General features: G+C 43.8%; 1 protein-coding gene across 2 annotated transcripts; it reads left to right on the top strand.

Annotated features, from left to right (window-relative positions):
• The first annotated feature begins 2264 nt into the window (after positions 1-2264).
• LOC308460507 (sulfotransferase 1 family member D1-like) lies at positions 2265-18569 on the top strand. 2 transcript variants are annotated; one of them, XM_080977016.1, is made up of 9 exons: positions 2265-2490; positions 4239-4394; positions 5900-6048; positions 9032-9157; positions 10507-10604; positions 12728-12854; positions 15191-15288; positions 15948-16128; positions 17513-18569. In XM_080977016.1, exons 2-9 carry the CDS (start codon positions 4321-4323, stop codon positions 17623-17625), a joined length of 966 nt encoding a protein of 321 aa, XP_080833142.1. In that variant the 5' UTR covers positions 2265-2490; positions 4239-4320; the 3' UTR covers positions 17626-18569. The 2 variants fall into 2 exon arrangements, with proteins under 2 accessions (XP_080833142.1, XP_080833143.1); XM_080977017.1 differs by lacking the exon at positions 4239-4394 and having other exon boundaries at positions 2267-2490.
• Positions 18570-24160: the final 5591 nt, after the last annotated feature.

Below are 24160 nucleotides of genomic sequence, written 5' to 3'. Positions count from 1 at the left end.
CTTATACATGGGGGCGTCTTGCACACAGAAAAATACGGTAATTCAAACAGCCTATTATATATTCATTAGGGCCAATTACAAATCAGAAAGCAGGGAGTTAGCATTTGGGTTTCACATGAAACTTTTTTAAAAAACAAAAAAGGTATTGTTATTTTTACCTTCCGCCCTTCCAAATGGGAGTTTGCTGGGTGCTTTCCTCAATTATAATATCAGCTCCTGCATCATACTATGGTTTCCAGGATTCCTTGATCTTCCCTCCTGTTTGTCAAGGTTAGTTTTGGCTTTCACCTATGCTGGAGAACTCATATCATGGAAGTTTGGTGCAATCTAGGCAGCATCTGAGAGAGATTCTCAGACTGAGATGATGCCTCCTTCCACTAAGCCCAACAAGACTGTAGGACTTGACGGACTGAACTACTTTGGCAAGGATGCACCAAGTTCCCAGACAAACTGAAGGACAGACAGACACAGTACATTGCTATTAATAAGTTTGTCTCTTTAGACCCTGTTCCGGACAGTGTTGTAAATAATACATGGCTTAGAGGCCACAACTCTGCAATTTTTGAACAGCCATTTTGTGAAGTTCCTCCATTGACCCTTATAAACAGAATATTCAATATATATTTATGGGGAAATGGCCATTTTGTAACAGAGGGCAAATTCTAGTCACAAAATATATAATGGGGGCGGGTGGGCTCAGCTTCTTAGCCATGATTTGTTCACAAAGGGAATCAGCACTCAATTATAGGTTAAGGAAGGGAGATAATATATTTCCCCCAAATAACTGGAGGGGGGCATCCCTTTATACCCCCATTCTTTTCCAGGCGCCTCTGCTTTTCTTGCTCTCTCGCAGTCTTTTTCATTTCCCTGGAGTTGCTGGCTTTCCTTCTTTCTGTTATTTTTCTGTTAATTCTTATTTTCTCTTCCCTCTCTGTCACATTCTTTCTTTCAGTTACAGAATGGTTGGGAATGGGGAAGTGTTTTGGCTGCTTGTGCAATAGGGGGAAAAGGCTTAGAATAAACACGGGAGGTTTATTTCAGGTGGGAAGGCTGAAAGCAGAACAAACACAAAAGGGTCTCCCCTTTCTCTTAGCTTAATAATAATAATAATAATAATTTATTATTTATACCCAGTCCATCTGGCTGGGTTTCCCCAGCCACTCTGGGCGGCTTCCAACAAAACACTAAAATACAATAACCTATTAAACATTAAAAGCTTCCGTAATCAGGGCTGCCTTCAAATGCCTTCTAAAAGTTTGGCAGTTATTTTTCTCTTTGACATCTGCTGGGAGGGCGTTCCACAGGGCGGGTGCCACTACCGAGAAGGCCCTCTGTCTGGTTCCCTGTAACCTCACTTCTCGCAGTGAGGGAACTGCCAGAAGGCCCTTGGCGCTGGACCTCAGTGTCCTGGCAGAACGATGGAGGTGGAGACGCTCCTTCAGATATACTGGACCGAGGCCGTTTAGGGCTTTAAAGGTCAGCACCAACACTTTGAATTCTGCTCGGAAACGTACTGGGAGCCAATGTAGGTCTTTCAAGACCAATCTTATATGGTCTCTGCGGCTGCTCCCAGTCACCAGTCTTGCTGTCGCATTCTGGATTAGTTGTAGTTTCCGGGTCACCTTCAAAGGTAGCCCCACGTAGAGCGCATTGCAGTAGTCCAAGCGGGAGATAACCAGAGCATGCACCACTCTGGCGAGACAGTCTGCAGGCAGGTAGGGTCTCAGCCTGCGTACCAGATGGAGCTGATAGATAGCTGCCCTGGACACAGAATTGACCTGCGCCTCCATGGACAGCTGTGAGTCCAAAATGACTCCCAGGCTGCGCACCTGGTCCTTCAGGGGCACAGTTACCCCGTTCAGGACCAGGGAGTCCTCCACACTAGCCTGCCCCTTGTCCCCCCAAAACAGTACTTTTGTCTTGTCAGGATTCAACCTCAATCTGTTAGCCACCATCTATCCTCAAACCACCTCCAGACACTCCAATGGTCTCTAATGCACCTTGACGAGCACAGTCAGAAGGGCAGACTTATAAATATGAAATATTATATGGAGAAATGTCCTGCAGTTGTGCCCATGCAAGCATTTGCTCAGATTACTTGATGGATTAAACCTCCCCGTTCCTTTTATTCGATCTCAAGGCTTTTGTTATCAGTGTGATACGAGTTTGGACTATGTCATAGGAAACACCCCGCCATTAAAAACCCCCTCTATAGGCACCTTTACACTGCAGTCATAAAGATTTTATATCCGTGTTTAAGCTTGCTTCTCCTGAGAACGTTGAAATCTACCGCTAGAGCAGTGCAACCTGTTTGAGAGAAAAGTCTATGCAATCTGACGCCTGGCTGAGAGGCAGCAAGGCAGGCAAAAGCAACAAGTTCGCTCACAAAGGCTTCAAGGAGTTGGAATTGTGGCTTCAGATCAGCTACCAAACTCATACTGCGAGTACACCATATATTAGTGCCATCTTACAGCACTAAACTAACTACAGGTAAGCAAGATTCTTTTGTAATGAAATTACCGGCAGGTGCTAAAAGCTCCTTCAGTGCAGCCGCAGGGCTCTCTTGAAGGCCCACTCAGAAAGAGATTTGATTTAAGGGTAACAATATTTGCTCATTTTCTGTGGAACAAGACTACAGGAGGTTTCGCCATTGAGGGGCACTTTCTGTCCAGCTCTTTCTGGGGGTTGGAGGGTGGCTGCCACTAGCTGAGAGGCTAGGCTTATGTGGCTGCAACTCAGCTGAAGGTGGCTTTAGAAACAGGTTCCATCTAGATATTGATGACAACACAAATTCATAGTAGCGGGCATGTCGTTTCCCAAACAACTGATTACTCACCAGTTTAGTCATGGAGACAGTGAGTTATTTTTGTCTGTATCACCGTATATATCTTACTCAAGATCATCTCCTTAAGGCTGATGGTGCAAGACTCTAGCACTGCAGAGCTTACTCTCTCCACCCAGTGCCAGATTTACGTATAAGCTAAACAAGCTATAGCTTAGGGCCCCACTCTCTTGGGGGGCCCAAAAAAAATTCAAGGGAAAAAAAACCTGGATGTACATTTCCAAAATATAAGATAAAAAATAAAATAAAACCTCCATACAGCAACAGTGTTTTGTGTTGTGTAGGCTCCTGTGATGTAAGCAATGGGCCCCGCCTGCTCCCTAAAATATCACTATCACTATTAATATACTTCTTCTGAATTGTATTTCACTATTAATATACTTCTTCCTAATTCAGTTCAACAATTACTTTGGTAAAATACATATTTTGTTATGTGCAAATGGCTTTAGATACCTATTAGGTCCATAAATTACCATATAGCTTATATTCAACACAAAAAAACAGTGACGATTTGTTGTTGACAAAGGACAGCTGGACATATAAAGGGCCCCATTACCTTCAGTAACTTAGGGCCACATCAAACCTAAATCCAGCCCTGTCTCCACCCACAGTTTTTCATCTGTTGTCAGGGCAATGACAGCTTTCCTATCAATTTCCTATCAACTGAGCGCGGGTGGCACTGTGGTCTAAACCACAGAGCCTAGGGCTTGCCGATCGGAAGGTCAGCAGTTCGAATCCCCACGACGGAGTGAGCTCCCTTGTTCAGTCCCTTCTCCTGCCCACTTAGCAGTTCAAAAGCATGTCAAGTGCAAGTAGATAGATAGGTACCGCTCTGGTAGGAAGGTAAACAGCATTTCTGTGCACTGCTCTGGTTTGCCAGAAGCGGCTTAGTCATGCTGGGCACATGACCCGGAAGCTGTCTGTGGACAAACACCGGCTCCCTCAGCCAATAAAGCGAGATGAGCGCCTTTGACTGGACTTAACCGTCCAGGGGTCCTTTACCTTTTGCCTTAATGCAATTTATTCCCCCCCCCCATGTTGTTTGCTAGGCATGCTGGGAATTGTAGCTCTGTGAGGGGTAACTTACAGCTCCCATGATTCTTTGCAAGAAATAATATGTGTTAAATGTACCGTGTGTACGCGGCGTAACTTGCTCCCCTTGAACAAGGGGATAAAACAGCATTGGATAACATTGTTATGCAAGAGATAATCCCCACAGGTTTGATCTCCACAGGAGCACAGCAGAGCTGTGGGAGAGAAGCAGTTCAGTTGTGTGTGTTTCTTTCCTCTGCCCAAAGGAAATTCTGGTCCTTGCCTGATTCCAGGCAATACAGGTGTTACATTTTGTAGCTCTGCAACACAGAAATAATTTCTTTTGAAGTATGCATTTGGGCAGGTTCCCCATGTATGGGGCTCATTTTCTTGCTCCACACAGGAGCTTCTCCACAGCACTGCTGCAATGGTTTCCATGATATGGCATGGGGACAAGTAGAAGCCAGTATCACCAACTTTGGAGAGAGGAAAGACAAATCGGTAGTGTAATTTCAGAACGGTTGGTGTCAATTTCTGTTCTTGTTATGTACTGAAGTTCTCACCCTGGGCCAGCAGGGGGATACTGTAGATAGTTCAGGTCCACATATGCAAATAAGGGATCGAAAGTGACGTTCAGTGATTGGATAGTTACAGAAAGTTGTTACAGTTACGTTGTACTGGAGCTCTATATAAGCAGGCTGGCTGAACCTTTCAGTTCGGTTCTGTTCTGGCCTGTGAATAAACAAGAGCTGTTTGAAGAATCGCTGTGTCGTCTGATACGTTCACCCACAATTTAACAGTTCTCATCTCTGGAAATAATCCAGCCATTCTCCTAGAACAGAGCTGAGGAAACTTTGGCTCCCCAGATGTTGCTGAACCACAGCTCGCTGGCCATTGGCCATGCTTGCTAAGACTGATGGCAGCTGGCATCCCATAACTTCTGGGGGGCCACTGGCTACCTGTTTCTTTTGCCTCTGCAAGTAGCAGTTGTGGGGGGATTTAAGAAGGGGTGGCAACACCTGGGACAGAAATTAAAGTTCTGCTTTCCCAGAGCTATATCCCTAATCCAAATAACCTCCTTGCTGTTACTGACACTTCTAAACAAACAAGATATCAGAAAAGTCTATTCACAAATCTCCCATGTCTTATCTAGTCCGGCCCTCAAATGGGCAGAGGTTCAAGCAGCCCAGAAGCTTATTTTGTTATTGTTTTTTATAACCCTGCAATTACAAAGCCTTTATTATAAGTTTTAAGGCCTCTTGACATGGGAGCGGTATATAAAGAGGGCCACTAACCAAGGAGTTTGGTTGGTTGTTGCTCTGGGGGTACCTTTCTTGGCAAATCCAGGGGTTTGCCTCCATATAATTTGTGAAATTCCCCTTGCCCAAATTCCGTGGGCGGTTGTAAACATGGATTAATAAACTTGCCGTAGCCGAGAGTCTCATTAATGTGCAGCTTCTAGAGTGTGCTAATCTCCAGGGTCCTCTCCTATCATTAAGTAAACAATGATGTCAGTGGAAATCAACACCTCCTGACATTATGAAGGGCACCTTAAGCCACCACAAAGTATGAGTCTGCTGGATTTCTGTGCACAAGATTATTCACAGCTGCTAGGGATTTCAACTCCATAATATTCTTTACATCACAATGGTTTTCTTTTCTTTTCTTTTCTATTCGGTGGGACATATTCATTGCAGATAATCCTTCCGTGTAATGCCAACAAAGGATTTCATACCTAAGGTGTACCTTTGGCTGTGAAAATCCATAAAATCAATACCGTGCTCTAATTTCCACAATTCAAAACACATATGTAATTGGGAGACGAGTTACCGATACGTTTCAAGCCCGTTTCTTTCACTGATAACAGAAAAAAATTGTCTATGTTGGACCACTGCAATGTTGCTGTGTTTTAGATAGTTTTGGAATATGCAATATGTCCATTACTGAAATCAATAAAAAATGAAGGCTTCATACACATGTAAGCTGTTGCTGTTTGCTACTTCTTCCTCTTCTTCCTTGCCAGAGGATGGAGTCGAAAGAAGGTATCTTCAGGCGGCAACTGGTAGATGTTCATGGTGTTGCCTTGTTCTGGAGCATCGCTGAGGCATGGACCCAGGTGGAGAACTTCCAGGCCAAGAAAAATGATCTTCTGATTGCCACCTACCCAAAATCAGGTGCCTGAGCCTAAGGGCTTCCCTGGATTTTTATGTTTAATGCATAGAATGCACAACGGCTGCTTATCTGTTGCAGGGAATTGGGACATCTTCAGGAGTGGAATTCAGTCTAGTTACACACTGCAAAACGTTGCTTGAAAAATATGCACTTCTGCCAGAAATCCTGGCAGTGTTTGTGAGATTGCCACGTCAAATGAGAATATGTGACTGGCAGTTGTCAGACTGCTACATCTTCGCCCATGGTACTCATGGTGACCATGCAAGGTCGCTTCCATGCCATGTTGAGCTGTCTTCTCCCATTGGATTAATCTATAAGAATCCCTTGATGGATGGCAGCTCCTTCTTTTGTGCCAAAGTTATGTTAATTGTCAGGGGCTCCAGGGTTTGGAATAGCAGACCTTATGGCCTGAGGCTGGAACGGTTAGTGCTCATGCCAGAACTTTCTTCTGACATAAAAAAAAGAATGGCAACATCAGCTTTCTATCTGCTGCCCTAATAATAATTTATTATTTATACCCCGCCCATCTGGCTGAGTTTCCCCAGCCACTCTGGGCGGCTCCCAACCGAGTGTTAAAAACAATACAGCATTAAATATTAAAAACTTCCCTAAACAGGGCTGCCTTCAGATGTCTTTTAAAAATAGGATAGCTGCTTATTTCCTTGACATCTGATGGGAGGGCATTCCACAAGGTGGGTGCCACTACCGAGAAGGCCCTCTGCCTGGTTCCCTGTAGCTTTGCTTCCTCGCAATGAGGGAACCGCCAGAAGGCCCTCGGCGCTGGACCTCAGTGTCTGGGCTGGATGATGGGGGTGGAGACACTCCTTCAGGTATACAGGACTGAGGCCGTTTAGGGCTTTAAAGGTCAGCACCTGCAAAGCATAGTTACAAACAAAAACAATGCCCATCTCCAGATTAAAAGTCCCTAGATTGTTTAATTGAACAAGGGCCTGCGAGAAGAGGAATGTTTTTGCCTGGTGCCTAAAGATATGTTACAAAGGAGCCAGGCGAGCCTCCCTAGGGATAGAGCATTCCATAAACAGGGGGCCACCTCAGAAAAGGCCTGTACTCATCTTGCCATGCTCTCACGGAGGAGGCACATGAAAAAAGGCCACAGATGTTGAATGTAGGAGCCAAGTCGGTTCATATGGGCGGAAGAGGTCCTTGAGGTATTGCGTCCGTAAGCCATTTTAAGGCTTTATAGGTCAAATCCAGCGTATTGAATTGAGCCTGGAAACTAACTGGCAGCCAGCGCAGTAGAGGCAAGATTGCTGCATTCTGCTGTAAAGGACTGAGTTTACTATCTGCAAATGGGCGTTTAATGCTCACAACTATATGCTCAAACTATCTTGCCCTGGTGAGCAACCTGACCACTGAATTCTGTACCAGAATTTGGACCGTCATCAGAGGCAGCTCCACAACTTCAGAGGAATTTCACAGGAAGCTTCAAGCATATCTTCACAACTCTAAAGGATAGATTTTGTTTGTTTGTTTTTAACGATAGCTAAGATTCACAGGAAGTGGAGTTCTGTGTTTAATTTGAATTAAAACCAATTTTTCTGTATTAATCAGCTGATTTTAAGGGACTCCCTTTTAAACTTGTGTGCGGTGTCAGCAATCTATAACCATTTTGCGTGTTCAGACCCAGAGACCTCCCCCTTAAATAAACACTCATTTGACTCAAATTTTAGTTTTGGTTTTTGGCAGAATTTAGGCCACAACTTTATTGATTACAGAAAGTGAGTGGTTGCATAGGCTCTGGTTCAACTAGCTCCCTGCACCCTTGCAGGTAGCACTGACCCAGAGCTCTCTCATAGGTCAGTCAAGAATGAACACCTGAGGTAGGTGGAAAGCCCAGGAACGGACTATGTCCACTCCTCAGATGCTCCCCTGGACTCAGACATGGGCACAACCTCCTCTCGGGGGTTGACCAAACCAAGTTGAGTCCCTGGATTCCTTTAATGTAATACCCTTCACATAAGGATGGCGAGAGCGTTCTCCCATCCCTATCACCTGAACCAGAGCCTATCCTCAACCTTACAAGTTGTGACGATTTGCTACGCAGCAAGCGAAACCCAAATGGCACCAGCCAAACAGCCAAGTGGGGAAAATTCCTGCCGTGCCCCTGTCCCAACGACAGGCGACACACGACGGCATAGCAAGGTCAATCGCAAAATGCCCTAAATATAGGGAGAGGTGGGCGGGTGTTCCGATGCACAAGCTGAAAGAGGAAGTTCTGGGTCACGTGCATAGGTATATATAGGTCCCTTGGCCCGTTTAGACGGCTCCCTATTGGCCAGATTAAACCCAGCAATGAGGGACCTACCAATCGGGTGTTGTGGTTGTCCAATATACCCACCTACAACCAGGAGGTCAGTCTCCAGGTCTCACCGCAACACGTACCCTCTTTTAGGGAGGACGCGCTTTACAAACCCAGCTGATACCTTATGCTAAAATTTACTCTGTGGGTAATTTTTTTTTTTTTAAATATTTATTGGGGTTTACAATAAAAATAAATATAATAAACAGTATAACATATATCTTAACATAATTTCACATTTTCTTTGGACTTCCTCACATCTCCCGCTCCCACTTTCATCATTGTAACTTTTTGCCAGCAATTTATTATCTTATTTGCATTCTTATATCCCATCTGTATATTAATAATCCTATAATTCTCAAAAAGGTTTATATTTTCTCAATCTCACTTATTATCTTAAATATCTAATTTAGTGGTGCTCAATTATTTATGATCTAGCATCCTGCTTAACATTCACTCAAATTACAATGTTTTTGTAAATAGTTCTTAAATTTCTTCCAGTCCTCCTCCATCTTCTCTTCTCCCAGGTCACGAATTCTGCCGGTCATCTCGGCCAGTTCCATATAGTCTATCAGTTGCATCTGCCATTCTTCCAGTGTGGGTAGATCTTGAGTTTTACTCTGTGGGTAATTTTATCTAATTTGCACATGCATTTACATTTTCAGGCACAACCTGGGTCAGTGAGATTCTGGACATGATTTACAACGATGCAGATGTGGAAAAGTGTAAACGAGATGCCATTTTCAATCGTGTTCCTTTCATGGAGCTGATTATTCCTGACATTATTAATGGTAAAGCCTTTGCTGTATTACAAAGTACAAAGAAGGTGATGAATTCATCTTCCCTATGTGCCCAGTGTATGAGTTTTCCCCACACTTTTGGTACTTGAAGCACAACTTTTTGCTTTCCGGTTAAAAAGTGGAAATGATGGAAACAAAAATTATTGATCAGCTCCAAAAGCAACGGGCAGATACAGTTTCAAACTTTCAAAAAGAGATAGTTGAGATTGATACGAAATTACTTTTAAAAATGTACAATCTCCTACTTTATGGGGAAATGTTAGATGAAATGGTAAAGTCAGCACAAATAAAGTGGGCTCAGGATTTAGGTCATGATATCCAACTTGAAGATTGGGAAAAGGTGTGGAAGGTGAACCTAAAATTTACAGATTGCATCTTACTGAAAGAGAATTCTATGAAAATGATGTATAGATGGTATATAACACCAGAGAAAGTGGTCAAAATGTATAAAAAGGGATCAAAAACTTGTTGGAAGTGTAAAGAAATAGATGGTACATTTTATCATATGTGGTGGGAATGCAAAAAGATTATAAATTATTGGGGAATGATATATAATGAATTGGAAAAAAATGTTTTAAAAGACTTTTGTTAAGAAACCAGAAGCATTCCTCCTAGGAATTTTAGACCAAGATGTAAAAAAAGAAAATTGGAAATTATTTATGTATGCAACAACAGCGGCAAGAATTATATTAGCACAAACTTGGAAGACAGAAGAAATACCCACGAAAGAACAGTGGCAAGGGAAACTTATGGAATATGCAGAACTGGCAAAACTAACAGAAAAACTACATGAAAAGGACAACAAAGACTTTAAAAGAGAATGGGCATTTACAACATCTATGAAGAGGCAACATAAAGAAATGGACTCATTGGCAGGGTTTGAGTAAACAATCACAACTGTATACAACAGAAAATAAGTCTATATGTATTGGGAAAACTTTGGGAAACAATACGCAGAGTGAATGATATGGAACTAAAGGAAAACGGGAGTATGAGGAAGTCCAGGGGAGGAGGGTGGAAATATGAAAAATTGTCAAAGATATATTGTTAGAAGAAGTATACATGGAAAAATCAATTAAAAATATTTTTTTAAAAAGCAACAGACAGGTATCCTTCTTGTAACAGGTGAGCTCTGTGCAGTTATTGGGATGTTAGAGCCTCTGTCACTGGTAAATAACCTGTTTTAGCTGGGCAAGTCTTCATGGGTAGACCCACAAATTCACAGACAAATTCTACCTGTGCAAGAATTCAGGGGCATCTCTAGATCAGGCCAGAAGAAATTATTTTTTCAAATGTTTTTGTCCCCTGCCCACTTTAATTTTCTTCTCTATGTTTTCAAGGTGTAGAACAACTTGCTGAGATACCTTCTCCGCGACTAGTTAAGACTCACCTCCCAGTGCAACTTGTCCCCGAGTCCTTTTGGGAAAATGGTTGCAAGGTAAAATAAATCTGCTTTTCATTAGGATGCACTACAGGTGCTATTGCTTACTTTTGCCTGACTATGCATTCTGACTGAACTATCTCTGAATTTGCTTCAGCCTTGGATTTGATTCTTTGAAGGATCAAGGAGTCCTGTATACCTGAAGGAGCGTCTCCACCTCCATTGTTCAGACCAGACACTGAGTTCCAGTGCCAAGTCTCCTGGTGGTTCCCTCACTGCAAGAAGTGAAAGTACAGGGAAACCCGGCATTTTGATAGTCACATCTGCCCTGTGGAATGCCCTCCCAGCAGGTGTCAAGGAGATAAATAACTATATAAATTTTCGTAGACATTTGAAGGCAGCCCTGTTTCAGGAAGCTTTTTGTTATTGAGGTTTTTCTTGCTGTGGTTGTTCCTGTATTTTTGTTGGAAGTCTGCCAGGGTGGCCTGGGCAACCTAGTCAGATGTGCAGGGTATAAGAAATACATTATTAGTCCCCTTTTGGCTCTTGACATATCTATCTCCCATCTCCTGACTTGCTTTTCCATAGAGTTCACTGCCATTGGACTGCCATCTTTATACAATTCTCATAAGATGTTGCACTTGAGGAACTGAAACAATTTTTCATTTGTGGAAAATTGCGCCATGGAGGCGCAGATTGCAGCTATAACAAAGGCGGCATTTTTTCATCTCCGCCAAGCTAAGCAGTTGGCTCCTTACCTCTCTCGCCCTGACCTAGCCACTGTGATCCACGCGACGGTCACCTCCAGACTGGATTATTGTAACTCGCTCTACGTGGGGCTGCCCTTGAGACTGACCCAGAAACTCCAGCGGGTGCAGAATGCTGCGGCGAGACTCCTTACGGGGTCTTCGCTGCGGGATCACATTCACCTGGTGCTATACCAGCTGCACTGGATCCCGGTGGAGTACAGGATCAGGCTTAAGGTGTTGGTTTTAACCTTCAAAGCCCTATACGGCCTAGGACCCTCGTACCTACGGGACCGCCTCTCCTGGTATGCCCCACAGAGGAACTTACGGTCTTCAAATAAAAACATCTTGAAGGTCCCAGGCCCCAGAGAGGTTAGGCTGGCCTCAACTAGAGCCAGGGCTTTTTCGGCTGTGGCTCCGATCTGGTGGAACACTCTGTCACAAGAGACTAGGGCCCTGCGGGACTTGACATCTTTCCGCAGGGCCTGCAAGACAGAGCTGTTCCACCAGGCCTTTGGTCAGGGCACAGCCTGACTCCCTCCTTTGGCAATCTTTACAAAACTTTAGTTTATGGTTGCCATCAATTTTGATTTTAATTAATTTTTATAATGTTTTTATAATGTTGCACTATTTTAGTGTTGTTAGTCACCCTGAGCCCGGCTTCAGCTGGGGAGGGCGGGATATAAATAAAATTTATTATTATTATTATTGTTTGAAACAAAAATAGTCATACATCTTGTGAGATTCCAATATTCATATCTTTATTCCATTTTATTATGTATTTGTGTACTGTTGTCTCATTATGTACATTGTTGACATCTAATAATATTTCATATCCATTCTTTCCACTCCAAAACTGTTGACTTTTGCTAAACCTACTCAGGAAAGGCTGAATTTGCATGTACTGGAACATGAATGGGTAGTGGGTTCAAGGTCTAGTTTATTCTTCATTTGGTCTAATGATTGTATATCCTTCCAGTCTTGGAATGTCTCCAACTTATCAACCTTCCCAAATTACCTAGTGGACCTTTCAGATGGGATCTTCCATCATGTATCAAAGAGGCATATGGCTGTTTGTATTGGTCCCATATTTACCTCACAGATCTGTCAACTTTGATAGTCAGGGCACTTCACGCAGGTATGGAGGGAGCATTCTTGCCTGCCAATACAGACAGTGTGCACCAGTGGTGAAAGAGACAGGGAATGTTTTTGAAATTTGGGTAAAATGTCATTCCATAAAATGCAGCCTTACTTTTTTATAAGTTAGTAAGTTCGTTATGAATTTATTTAAGAATGAGGAATGGGGTGTACAGATCATAGAACTTATTTTTTAAATTTCAGGCTTTCAAGAAAAGGATCAGTTTTTCAAACGTACGTTTTGCAAATTTGGACAAAACCACGGTTAACAGAAACACTCAATGTTCATTCCCACAGATGATCTATGTGGCCAGGAATGCCAAGGATGTAGCTGTCTCTTATTACCACTTCTACAAGATGGCAAAGATGCACCCAGAACCTGGAACCTGGGATGAGTTTCTCCGGAAATTTGTGGCGGGGGAAGGTAGAACTTGGAAAGAACATTTCATTTCTGAGCACAACCTGTGGACCTTCTCCTGGTCCTTAGTTAGGCAAAAGTTTTGTTCCTCTTAAACAGTCATGGTGTCCCCCAAAGAATCCTGGGATTTGTAGTCTGGTAAGTTGTTGTTGGGAGGGACGCGGGTGGCGCTGTGGGTTAAACCACAGAGCCTAGGGCTTGCCGATCAGAAGGTCGGCGGTTCAAATCCCCACGACGAGGTGAGCTCCCGTTGCTCGGTCCCTGCTCCTGCCCACCTAGCAGTTCGAAAGCACGTCAAAGTGCAAGTAGATAAATAGGTACCGCTCCGGCGGGAAGGTAAACGGCGTTTCCGTGTGCTGCTCTGGTTCGCCAGAAGCAGCTTAGTCATGCTGGCCACATGACCCGGAAGCTGTACGCCGGCTCCCTCGGCCAATAAAGCGAGATGAGCGCTGCAACCTCAGAGTCGGTCACGACTGGACCTAATGGTCAGGGGTCCCTTTACCTTTACTTAAGTTGTTGTTGAGGGCCAAATGGCAGGCTCCTGTGTTAAGGGCAGGTCTGTTCCCATCGGGTGTAAGACAGGGGTGGAGGTATAGTGATTTAGGTTGAAAATCAGGAAGGTGGTGGCAGACTTTGGGCTCTCAGAGTTAAGCCACACTCTGCGCAATGCTCAAATTGGGTACCTCCCCACTTCATTCCATAACATTGTTGTGGTGCCCCCTTCAGCGCAGTGCCCAGTCGCGCTACCCAAAAACCACCTCTGAGGATGGGGTTAGTATCTCCTTGCCTACGGACACATTTTCACTGTAAATTTCCTTCCTTTCACATATGGGAGAGATGCACATTTTAAAAGGAAGTGTGTGCTTTGGTCCAAAAAAAAATCTCTGTTAGGGTCTAATAGGGTTCCCCTCCCCCTCCAACCAGGGAATAAAAATATCAAAGGCCCCCATAGAGGAGGGGGAGACTGTTGAACTCCTTAAAGCCTGAAGGATAGAGTTGCCCTTAATGTTTGTGGTAAGCAGGACACAAAACAATAATGGCCTTTCAACACAACTGCTGCTCAAAAGCAGGCAACGGAAGTCCAAAGATGAACTGCATATAACTAGGAATGTGACTTTGCACATATTTGCCATTCAAAATACAGTGGTACCTCGGTTTTCGAACAGCTTAGTTCACAAACAGCTTGGAACTTGAACACTGCAAAACCGGAAGTAGGTGTTCCGGTTTTCGAACTTTCTTTCAGAAGCCAAATGTGCTCAGTTTTGATTCCCCCTGTGTTTTCTGTTACGCTGCTAATTTGCATCCCCCCCATTGTAACTCAGCCTTCCGTTTCCGATTGCAGTGTTCTGAGGTGATATTTGAAGCTTATATTTGGTGCTTTTGTTTTTGCTATTTATTTTGCATTTTTTGTTTTGAGGCTTTTTCAATTAATTTGTTTTTGTGACTGTGTGGATCCCAGTTCAGCTACTGATTGATTGATTGATTGATTGATTGATTGTGTGACTGTGGAAATGGATAAAAGCCCCCCCTCCAAACAATGACTATCATCAGTGCAGGTAAGGAAAAAAAATTATTTTTATAATCTACAATACTGTTTTATTTATTTTATAGTACAGTACATTGATTATTGCTTTCGTTTTATGGATCGATGGTCTCGTTAGATAATAAAATTCATGTTAAATTGCTGTTTTTGGGGTTGTTTTTAAAAGTCTGGAACGGGTTAATCCGTTTTGCATTACTTTCTATGGGAAAGCGCTCTTTGGTTTTGGAACGCTTTGGTTTTGGAGCAGACTTCCGGAACTGATTAAGTTTGAGAACCAAGGTACCACTGTATAGTACACTCGGGGTTTAGCAAATGTGATATATCTGCAATAGAAAGGTAGCTTCTGTGGTATGTGCAAAGCTGGAAGAATTAAGAAAGAAAACAAATATTGTGTAGAAATCCCTCCATCTCATGTAGTCAGAGCCCATGCAGAAGCAAGGTCCACGTGTTCAATCGGACTTACAGTGGTACCTCAGGTTAAGTACTTAATTCGTTCCGGTGGTCCGTACTGTTCTTAACCTGAAGCACCACTTTAGCTAATGGGGCCTCCTGCTGCTGCCGCGCTGCTGGAGCACGATTTCTGTTCTCATCCTGAAGCAAAGTTCTTAACCTGAAGCACTATTTCTGGGTTAGCGGAGTCTGTAACCTGAAGCGTATGTAACCTGAGGTACCACTGTACTTCTTAGTAGCCTTTGACCATTGATGCTTTTTCATATTGATATTCTGTCTGTATTCTTTTAATTTTTTTGTAATCTGAGTTTTAAAAGAATTATTTGCCCATCTCTCTCTCCCTTTGTAGTGGCATTTGGATCCTGGTATGACCATGTAAAAGGATGGTGGGAGAAGAAGAAGACCCACCCTAATATTCTGTATCTCTTCTATGAAGACATGAAGGAGGTGTGTGAAACCTCTGATGCTAAAGGCATGATGGTCCCAGACAGCCTGTTTACTGAGCATTCCTGCTGATTTCTTTTTAGGGAGAGCAGACGACACGTTTGGCTATTTAATGAGCATTTATTCTTATTTGCTTCCTAGGAATTGAGATGGTCTTTCCTCAAAACAAGTCTTATCCCACACTCCCTAGTGCCTTTTCCAGTCATTTTTGCTCATTACCAAAAGTCTGATCTTTTGGGTTTGTCACGTAAGAACTCACAATCAGATAATAATGTCAAAACCTGAATTTGCTGACAGAGCCTAGGACTTGCTGATCAGAAGGTCAGTGGTTCGAATCCCTGTGATGGGCTGAGCTCCCGTTGCTCGGTCCCTGCTCCTGCCAACCTAGCAGTTCGAAAGCACATCAAAGTGGAAGTAGATAAATAGGTACCACTCCGGCGGGAAGGTAAACGGCGTTTCCGTGCGCTGCTCTGGTTCACCAGAAGCGGCTCAGTCATGCTGGCCACATGACCCGGAAGCTGTACGCCGGCTCCCTCGGCCAATAAAGCGAGATGAGTGCCACAACCCCAGAGTCGGCCACGACTGGACTTAATAGTCAGGGGAATGAATCCCACCCCAAAAGACTGACAATCAGGAAGCATCCGCTGCCTCTCTTTTTGCAGGACCCCAAGCATGAAGTAGAGAAGGTGATTCGGTTTCTGGGAAAGGAGGTGTCGGAGGAAGTGGTGAATAAAATTCTTCACCATACATCGTTCAAGGAGATGCAGAAGAACCCCACTTCAAACTATACCATGATGCCAGGTGACCAAATGGACCACAGCGTGTCTCCTTTCATGAGAAAAGGTCAGCTTCCCACAAATCGTTAATCGGGACCAGAGATTTTTTTTAAAAAAAACAACAACAGAACAATAGTTTTAAAAATTGGCAATTTAAGATCCTTACACCTTTTAGATTACAGTGGTACCTCAGGTTAAGTACTTAATTCGTTCCGGAGGTCCGTTCTTAACCTGAAACTGTTCTTAACCTGAAGCACCACTTTAGCTAATGGGGCCTCCTGCTACCACTGCACAATTTCTGTTCTCATCCTGAAGCAAAGTTCTTAACCTGAAGCACTATTTCTGGGTTAGCAGAGTCTGTAACCTGAAGCGTATGTAACCTGAAGTGTATGTAACCTGAGGTACCACTGTATTTTAATATTATGTTGAGTTTCTTCACGTCACATTTTCAAGTTCTCAATAGATACGAAAGTTAGAATTCTTGTTTGTAAGATCTGTAAATACTTACATTAATAAATGTAATAGTTTTCCATGCGTATACAACACGTGCATTTTTTTCAAAAAATTTTTTTTATTAATTTTTGCAATTAAACATTATCATCACACACACAAAAAATAGAAAATAAAACATTTTCACACAATATTAAATCCACATTTTGGGATCCCTCGGATCCCTCCATTCCCTCCCCGGGTTCTTTTATATTATCTTAATTTATACATGTCAATAATTTCCTTATCTTTAATTATCTCCAAATATAAACATTCTCCTTAATGTTACAAGTGTTTTTAAAAACCTGCTACTGTATTAACTTCCTTACAATGCTTTTGTGCATATGCAATCAATATTTTCCATTCTTTTTTTATATTTGTTGTCTTCTTGATTTCTAAGTCTTCCAGTTAATTTAGCCATTTCGGCATATTCCATTAATTTGAGTTGCCAATCTTCTTTAGTGGGGGCTCTCTTTCTTCCTTCCTTCCTTCCTTCCTTCCTTCCTTCCTTCCTTCCTTCCTTCCTTCCTTCTCCTCCTTCTCCTCCTCCTCCTCCTCCTCCTCCCCCTTCTTCTTCTTCTTGCCCCATGAAAGGGCTGTCTGTTGTTCCCCAATGCCAATTTATATTCCCTGCAGTGAGTGAAATCTTTAAGTATTGCTTTGCTCCCAATTCCTTCCCCCTTCCCCCCTTAAAAAAAAAAAGTGAAATAACTGTGGCTCTTTAATGTTAGCTATTATTAGGTACTTCTACTGAAGAAAAGCAAATTGTCTCAAGCGCTGGGAAACAGAATTGTTTGACCCACCCTGCCAGCAAATGGTTTGTGCCCATGCTATCTGGGTCAAAACCTACGCAACACTTTGATTTCTATGGTCTGAAATGTTCCTAGCTGATGGTTATCTGCAGAACAGAACATAGGCCTTATGATGGTCACCTAGTGATTTTTTGGTTTCCTTCTCCACAGGGATTGCAGGTGACTGGAAAAACCAATTCACCGTAGCTCAGAACGAGAGATTTGATGAGGATTATGCGGAGAAAATGAAGGGATCTACCTTGCTTTTTCGAACGGAGATCTAAGGGACAAACATTTTTCTCTACAGCGGGGTGAAAGCCGCTGGCTTCTCCTCTCTCAGCGCTGCTCCCACAATGATTAATTTGAGATTTGTTGTGCTTTATCACTACCCAGATAGTTACGGAAAAATCTAGGTGTGAGGCTGCTCAGTCACCCAGCTCATCGGGCAGAGCCCGCGGGTCCCTGCGGAATAAAGGAAGGAGTCCAGCCACCAACCGGAGCAAATAGCTGTAGACAGTTTATTGCACAACAGGTTCAAAGAGGAATTTTGAACCCTGAGGATGGGGTGACAAAGACTTTTAAAACTTTCCCACCATATCCCAGAGTACAGTTCGTACAGCATCATTGCTACATCACTGACATGTCACAAAAGGGGAGGGGTAGACAGGGGTTACACTAGTTTAACCTTGGCAAACATGTCCAGACAAGTCCTTGGTACAACATTAGCATAAGCAGACATGGCAGGGCAAGACTCAGGTATAAGATTAGCATAGACAAATATGTCTTAAGTACCCACCACCCAAAAGTACAATAGAACTTCCTTTGCATGTCTGGAGCCTGAGGCAAGTCAGGTGATGAGATTTGGCTTCCCTTGGCTAACAATGAGACCAGCAATTGTCACCTCTAGGAACTTCCTGGAGTCCTTTTTCAAGAGGAAAATAGCTTTGGAATGGCGGAAACTGGCAAAGGAGTTGATTTTATATTATTTTTAAAGCTAGGTAACTTCCCTGAGCTGTCAAGTTGAAAGGATACATTCAGGCATAATATTTGTAACATTTAACTTTAAAGATGTGCCCCCCCCCTCTGTAATTTCCGTAACACAGATAATGGCCCAGAAGAAGTCATTGCATCTCAGCAGCTTAGTTGTCTTGAGGAGCCAATAGGTTTGCCTCATAGAACCATTCCTTCAGGCTAAGTTCCTCAACAACCCGTCAATAAGAAGAGCCACGGAAGACTCTTGCAGCTTGCGTCTCGTCCCTTGGACTGCTCCTTCCTCAGAGCTAACCACTTACCTAACCTTTGCAAAGTCCCTGCCTCTGTCCTTTCTGATCTACGCTTGCTCCCCTGGACTTTGGCTCTCCGCCTGACCTGACTACAGCTCTGCCTCTGGGACTTCTGACTTTTATGCAACTGCTTCAGAGAGAGTCCCGAAGGAGTTTTCACTTCCCGTGCTTAGTTGACTCTTGTTTCCAATAAAGTCCTCCCTCTTTCAGACCAGGTGCTTCTGTAATTACCATACAAAGTATATTTGCTAATCTGTTTGGCACATCACACTTGGCCAACTATAACATTTCCTCAGCGCTGGCGGCCTGAGGCATTGTTCCGGCATCCCAAGCACACAGTCAGAAGGGCTCCTTGCCTGAAGTGATTTCTCAATGTCATGGTTTAGGGCAGGGCTGCCCAACAGGTTGATCGCGATCTACTGGTTATTCGTGGGGTGTCCCTGGTCGATCCTGGTTGGTCATTGGACCCTCAGCTGTTGTGCTGCTAACTTTCTTTAGGGAGCTCAACAACTGTGGCTCCCCAAAAAAGCTCAACAACTTTAGTCAATCCATAGCTGTCAAGTGTCCCTTATTTGAAGTCCCTTATTCCAGCGCCATGTCCCGCTGCTGTCCCATATTGATGGATGTCCCTTAAATGTCCCTTAAATGATGTCCCTTAAATTTCAAAGGAAGCAGCTCCTCTCCCTCCCTCCTTGCCAGCCAGGGAGGAGGGAGGTGTTGCTTGGCTGTGTTGCTCACCCAATAAGAAGTCTAAGAAAGACTGGGGGGTGGAGCTTGCGTGCCTTCTGTGTGGCTAGTTAATGTAAGCTGAGGGGATTTTTGAATGCTGGACGCCATTTTGTTGCACGTGCTGCTGCAAACTTTGCAGTGCAAAGCAAGGCCGGAGAGCCATCTTAAGTTGAGGCTGCATAGGCCTTGTGGTGCATGTGATTCAGATTCTATTCAGCTGAACCTCTGGTTACAAAGTTGGTTGGACAGTGTTCTCGAAGCTACCAGCATGAGTTTGACCAGACTGCAGGAGGACAGGAAGACTGGAGTGCCTGGAACAGGTGAGGCTGCATGTCCCTTATTTTGGCTGCTGGTCCCTTATTTTCAAGGCTGCTGGTCCCTTATTTTCAAATCTGTAAGTTGACAGCTATGAGTCAATCCAATAGGTAGATCACTGCCAGTTTATTTACAGTATGAATAGATCGCTGTCTCTTGGAAGTTGGACACCCCTGGTTTAGGGTACCGTATTTTTCGCTCCATAAGATGCACTTTTTTCCTCCTAAAAAGTAAGGGGAAATGTCCGTGTGTCTTATGGAGCGAATGTGTGGTCCTGGAGCCAAATTGCCCGAGTACGGCACGCTCCTGGGCTGCTCTTTGGAGGTGGGGGAGGGAGCCACGCTGCTCTGCAGGCAGCCTCCTCTTTCCCCTGAAGCTCTGGGAACGTTTTGGAGCAGGGGGAAGGCTGTGTGCCATTGCTCCGCGCTCCTGGGCTGCTCTTTGGGGAGGGGGGGGAGCCACGCTCCTGTCCAACTTTGCTGCTTTAAAGCGAATTTGCCATCTCTCAGTGCCTCCTAATTCAACTTCAAAGGCATGATTGCCTAACTGGATTCTGAGCTCCATTTGAAGTTTAAAAATATTAAGTTTGGGGATTTCTTCAAGTAGCAGTTTTGCGGAACTAGTCATAAATACATGCATAGCATCTCCACAAACCAGTAATAGTGAGCTCAGCTAAAACTGAGCAGGCATCTGGCTCAGTAACAGTTTAAACTGCACAACTATAACCAGACATGCTGTGTGTTTGTATGTGGACCATGCTCTAGCAGCTAATCTTTATTGCTGAAAAGAGGCACTGATATTCTATAATATCTAGAATTCATTATACAAATTCTTACAAGTAAAGTCCACCTATACCAAACCAAAAACATTGTGTTCTCTTGGTATTGAATGGAAGCTATTTATCTGACCTCTTTTTCTCCTCTGTTCTTTGCTCAGTCACTCCATTTGAATCTTCCTTTCCATGCCTGTTTTGAGAAAAAGTCACAGATTTAGGAACTGGAGCACAATTATTTGATCTCTTTGCTGTTCCTCCATACTCCAAGCACTTCTCATTTGCACAGCCCTGGTTTCTCTCCCTGACTATTACCATTCTTGATTAATAACGGTAAAATGCTCAAATTTTAGTTTATGTGACGGCTGCCAATACTGACTTCCCAGTGATAATGAAAACAGCTACATTTTAATGGAATGTCTATCCTTTTTCCATTCTCTTCATTATATACTGTGGCTCGCTTTAAAGCAGCAAAGTGGACAGGAGCCACCTGCTTTGGTGTTTTAAATAGTTTAGTACAACATTTGATTCAGATTTCCCCCCCTTGTTTTCCTGCTCTAAAAACTAGGTGCATTTTATGGTCAGGTGTGTCTTATGGAACGAAAAATACAGTATTTGGGCAGATCTGCTTTCAATAAATGGCTTTGTCACCATCATGGTTGATGAACGTTGCTAGCTGACTAGACGGAAAGCCACCATGACTTGCTCTTTGGCCCCTAAAACAAGGGTTTTCTTCCGCAGTTTGACTTCACAGAGGCACACTCCATTTTCTCTTGAGACAGATTGTGTTGTTGTTTAGTCGTTTAGTCGTGTCTGACTCTTCGTGACCCCATGGACCAGAGCACGCCAGGCACTCCTGTCTTCCACTGCCTCCCGCAGTTTGGTCAAACTCATGCTGGTAGCTCCAAGAACACTGTCCAACCATCTCGTCCTCTGTCGTCCCCTTCTCCTTGTGCCCTCCATCTTTCCCAACATCAGGGTCTTTTCCAGGGAGTGTTCTCTTCTCATGAGGTGGCCAAAGTATTGGAGCCTCAGCTTCAGGATCTGTCCTTCCAGTGAGCACTCAGGACTGATTTTCTTAAGAATGGATAGGTTTGATCTTCTTGCAGTCCATGGGACTCTCAAGAGTCTCCTCCAGCACCATAATTCAAAAGCATCAATTCTTCGGCGATCAGCCTTCTTTATGGTCCACTTGAGACAGATGGATGCCAACAAACAACTGGTGAAGTGTGCACATCAAACTGCTGTCGGAAACCCTCATGACTGGGTGGGAGGGGAGAGGGGAAATAGAATGGAATGGCTGGAGCAGGAGAACAGAGATGAGTCACCTGCCCATAACCAACAACAGAGGAATTAAACAATTGAGTGTAGCTGGGATTGGGCAGGAGTGTCCACTGAAACTGATATGGAGATGAGGAAACTCAGGCAGCCCAGTGAGCATGCTCAGAAGACGTGGCATACTGACCAATGGGAGGGTGAGAAACCAAAGGGAGGAGAGGTGGAATGGGGTGGCTTGAACCCTGAACAGGAGCATTCCAGCACATTTTGTCACATGGTCCCATTTGTCCATATGCGCTGATACCAAGTTGTGTCTTTTCATGCTTAGGCAGCCGTTATGACACCCAAGCTGCACAGAAAAGATGTATCAGCAGACTCAGGGTAACCCTGAGATATGTGCACATTTTTTTAAAAATGCCACAGAAAACCCCCCACAGAGGAACCCATAATTAGCCCCATAATAGCTCGATGGCAACCTAGCAGTTTGAAAGCACGTCAAAGTGCAAGTAGATAAAGAGGTACCACTCTGGCGGGAAGGTAAACGGCGTTTCTGTGTGCCGCTCTGGTTCGCCAGAAGCATCTCTGTCATGCTGGCCACATGACCCGGAAGCTGTATGCCGGCTCCCTTGGCCAATAAAGCAAGATGAGCGCCGCAACCCCAGAGTCGGTCACGACTGGACCTAATGGTCAGGGGTCCCTTTACCTTTACCTTAGCTCGATGGCACATAATGATGAGAGACTGAGAGGGCAAAAAATACCTGACAACAGGAGGGGAGAACAGCTGGACCTAAAAAGGGCCCCGTTACCTTCAGGACCTTAGGGCCTTGTCAAACCTAAATCCGGCCCTGAGGAGGAGGAACCTGCAATACCTCAATGGCATGGATTCTTAAGAGGCTGAAGCTCTCTTTGAGTGCTCACTTGAACACGGGAGGGTCAAAACTACATACAGGGGCAAGGCCTGTTCTCAAAATCCCTATGCCCTCTCTTCTCTTGACCTTTCATGTGGCAGGAATCCCAGTTGCTCAGACACTTCGAAGCGTGCATCTCACTGAGCGTAGAAACCTCCTTGCAGACCTTTGCTCTGAACCTACGATGGCCTGAGAGGAGCCCAAGCATGCAGGGAACATTGGTGGGCAGAGGCTGAATCACGCACACACCCGACTGAAAACACAATTGGAACCCTCACGTGTTCAGCTGAATGCCTGAAAAGCTTTATTTCACACAGGTCAAAGACTCAGTTTGGCACGCACGCACACACATGCATTTGCGGGTACACACACACACACACACACACACACACACAGGCTGGGGGCCTCAATGGCACCCCTCTGGAGACTTCACCCGGGGCAAAAAAAAAACTGACTAATGGCATGCATATTTGTGGTATGATAAGGTCAAAGCACATAAAGCATTTAGAAACCACACTGTCAGGAAAGCGCTATTTAATGTTTGGATAAGATATAAGGATTTGCTAGAAAACAAAACCCCAAGGTGGCTGTCACCAATGGAAGTGAAAGCCTTGAGAAAGGTCAATATGGAGGTCAAATGGCCGAAATATTGGGAAATTTTGGAGCAAGACGGAGATAGACTGAAATTGCAGAGTTTTGAAAAATTAAAAAACAAAGTGCGAGACTGGCTTCATTATTTTCAGATAATGGAGGCATTTAAATTGGACAAGAAAATTGGCTTCCAGGTGGAAAGATCAAAATTAGAAACAGAATTGTTAGAACCCCAAACTAAGAATTTGTCAAGAATGTATAACTTGCTGCTGAAATGGAATACTCAGGATGAAACGGTAAAATCGGCTATGATTAAATGGGCACAGGACGTTGGACATAACATTATGTTTGCTGACTGGGAACAGTTGTGGACCACAGGAATGAAATTTACGGCATGTAATGCCTTAAAAGAGAATATTATGAAAATGATATACAGGTGGTACATAACCCCAGTCAAGCTTGCAAAAATCTATCATTTGCCCGATAATAAATGTTGGAAATGTAAAGAAACTGAAGGTACATTTTTTCACCTTTGGTGGACGTGCCCAAAGATTAAGGCTTTCTGGGAAATGATATATAATGAATTAAAAAAGGTATTTAAATATACCTTCCCTAAGAAACCAGAGGCCTTTCTCCTGGGCATAGTCGGCCAAATGGTGTTAAAAAAGGATAGAACTTTCTTTATGTATGCAACAACAGCAGCAAGAATACTCATCGCAAAGTACTGGAAGACACAAGAACTTCCCACGCTGGAGGAATGGCAGATGAAACTGATGGACTATATGGAACTGGCGGAAATGACTGGCAGAATCCGTGACCAGGGAGAAGAGTTGGTGGAGGAAGATTGGAAGAAATTCAAAGATTATCTTCAGAAACATTGCAAAATTAAAGAATGTTAGAGTGATGTTGGACTGAAAATAAGTGGTTTCCAGCTGTACAGGTT

The sequence above is a fragment of the Podarcis pityusensis genome (genome assembly GCF_964106645.2).
Source record: "Podarcis pityusensis genome assembly, chromosome: 13".
Lineage (NCBI taxonomy): Eukaryota > Metazoa > Chordata > Lepidosauria > Squamata > Lacertidae > Podarcis > Podarcis pityusensis.
This window is presented reverse-complemented; position numbering and strand designations above follow the sequence as displayed.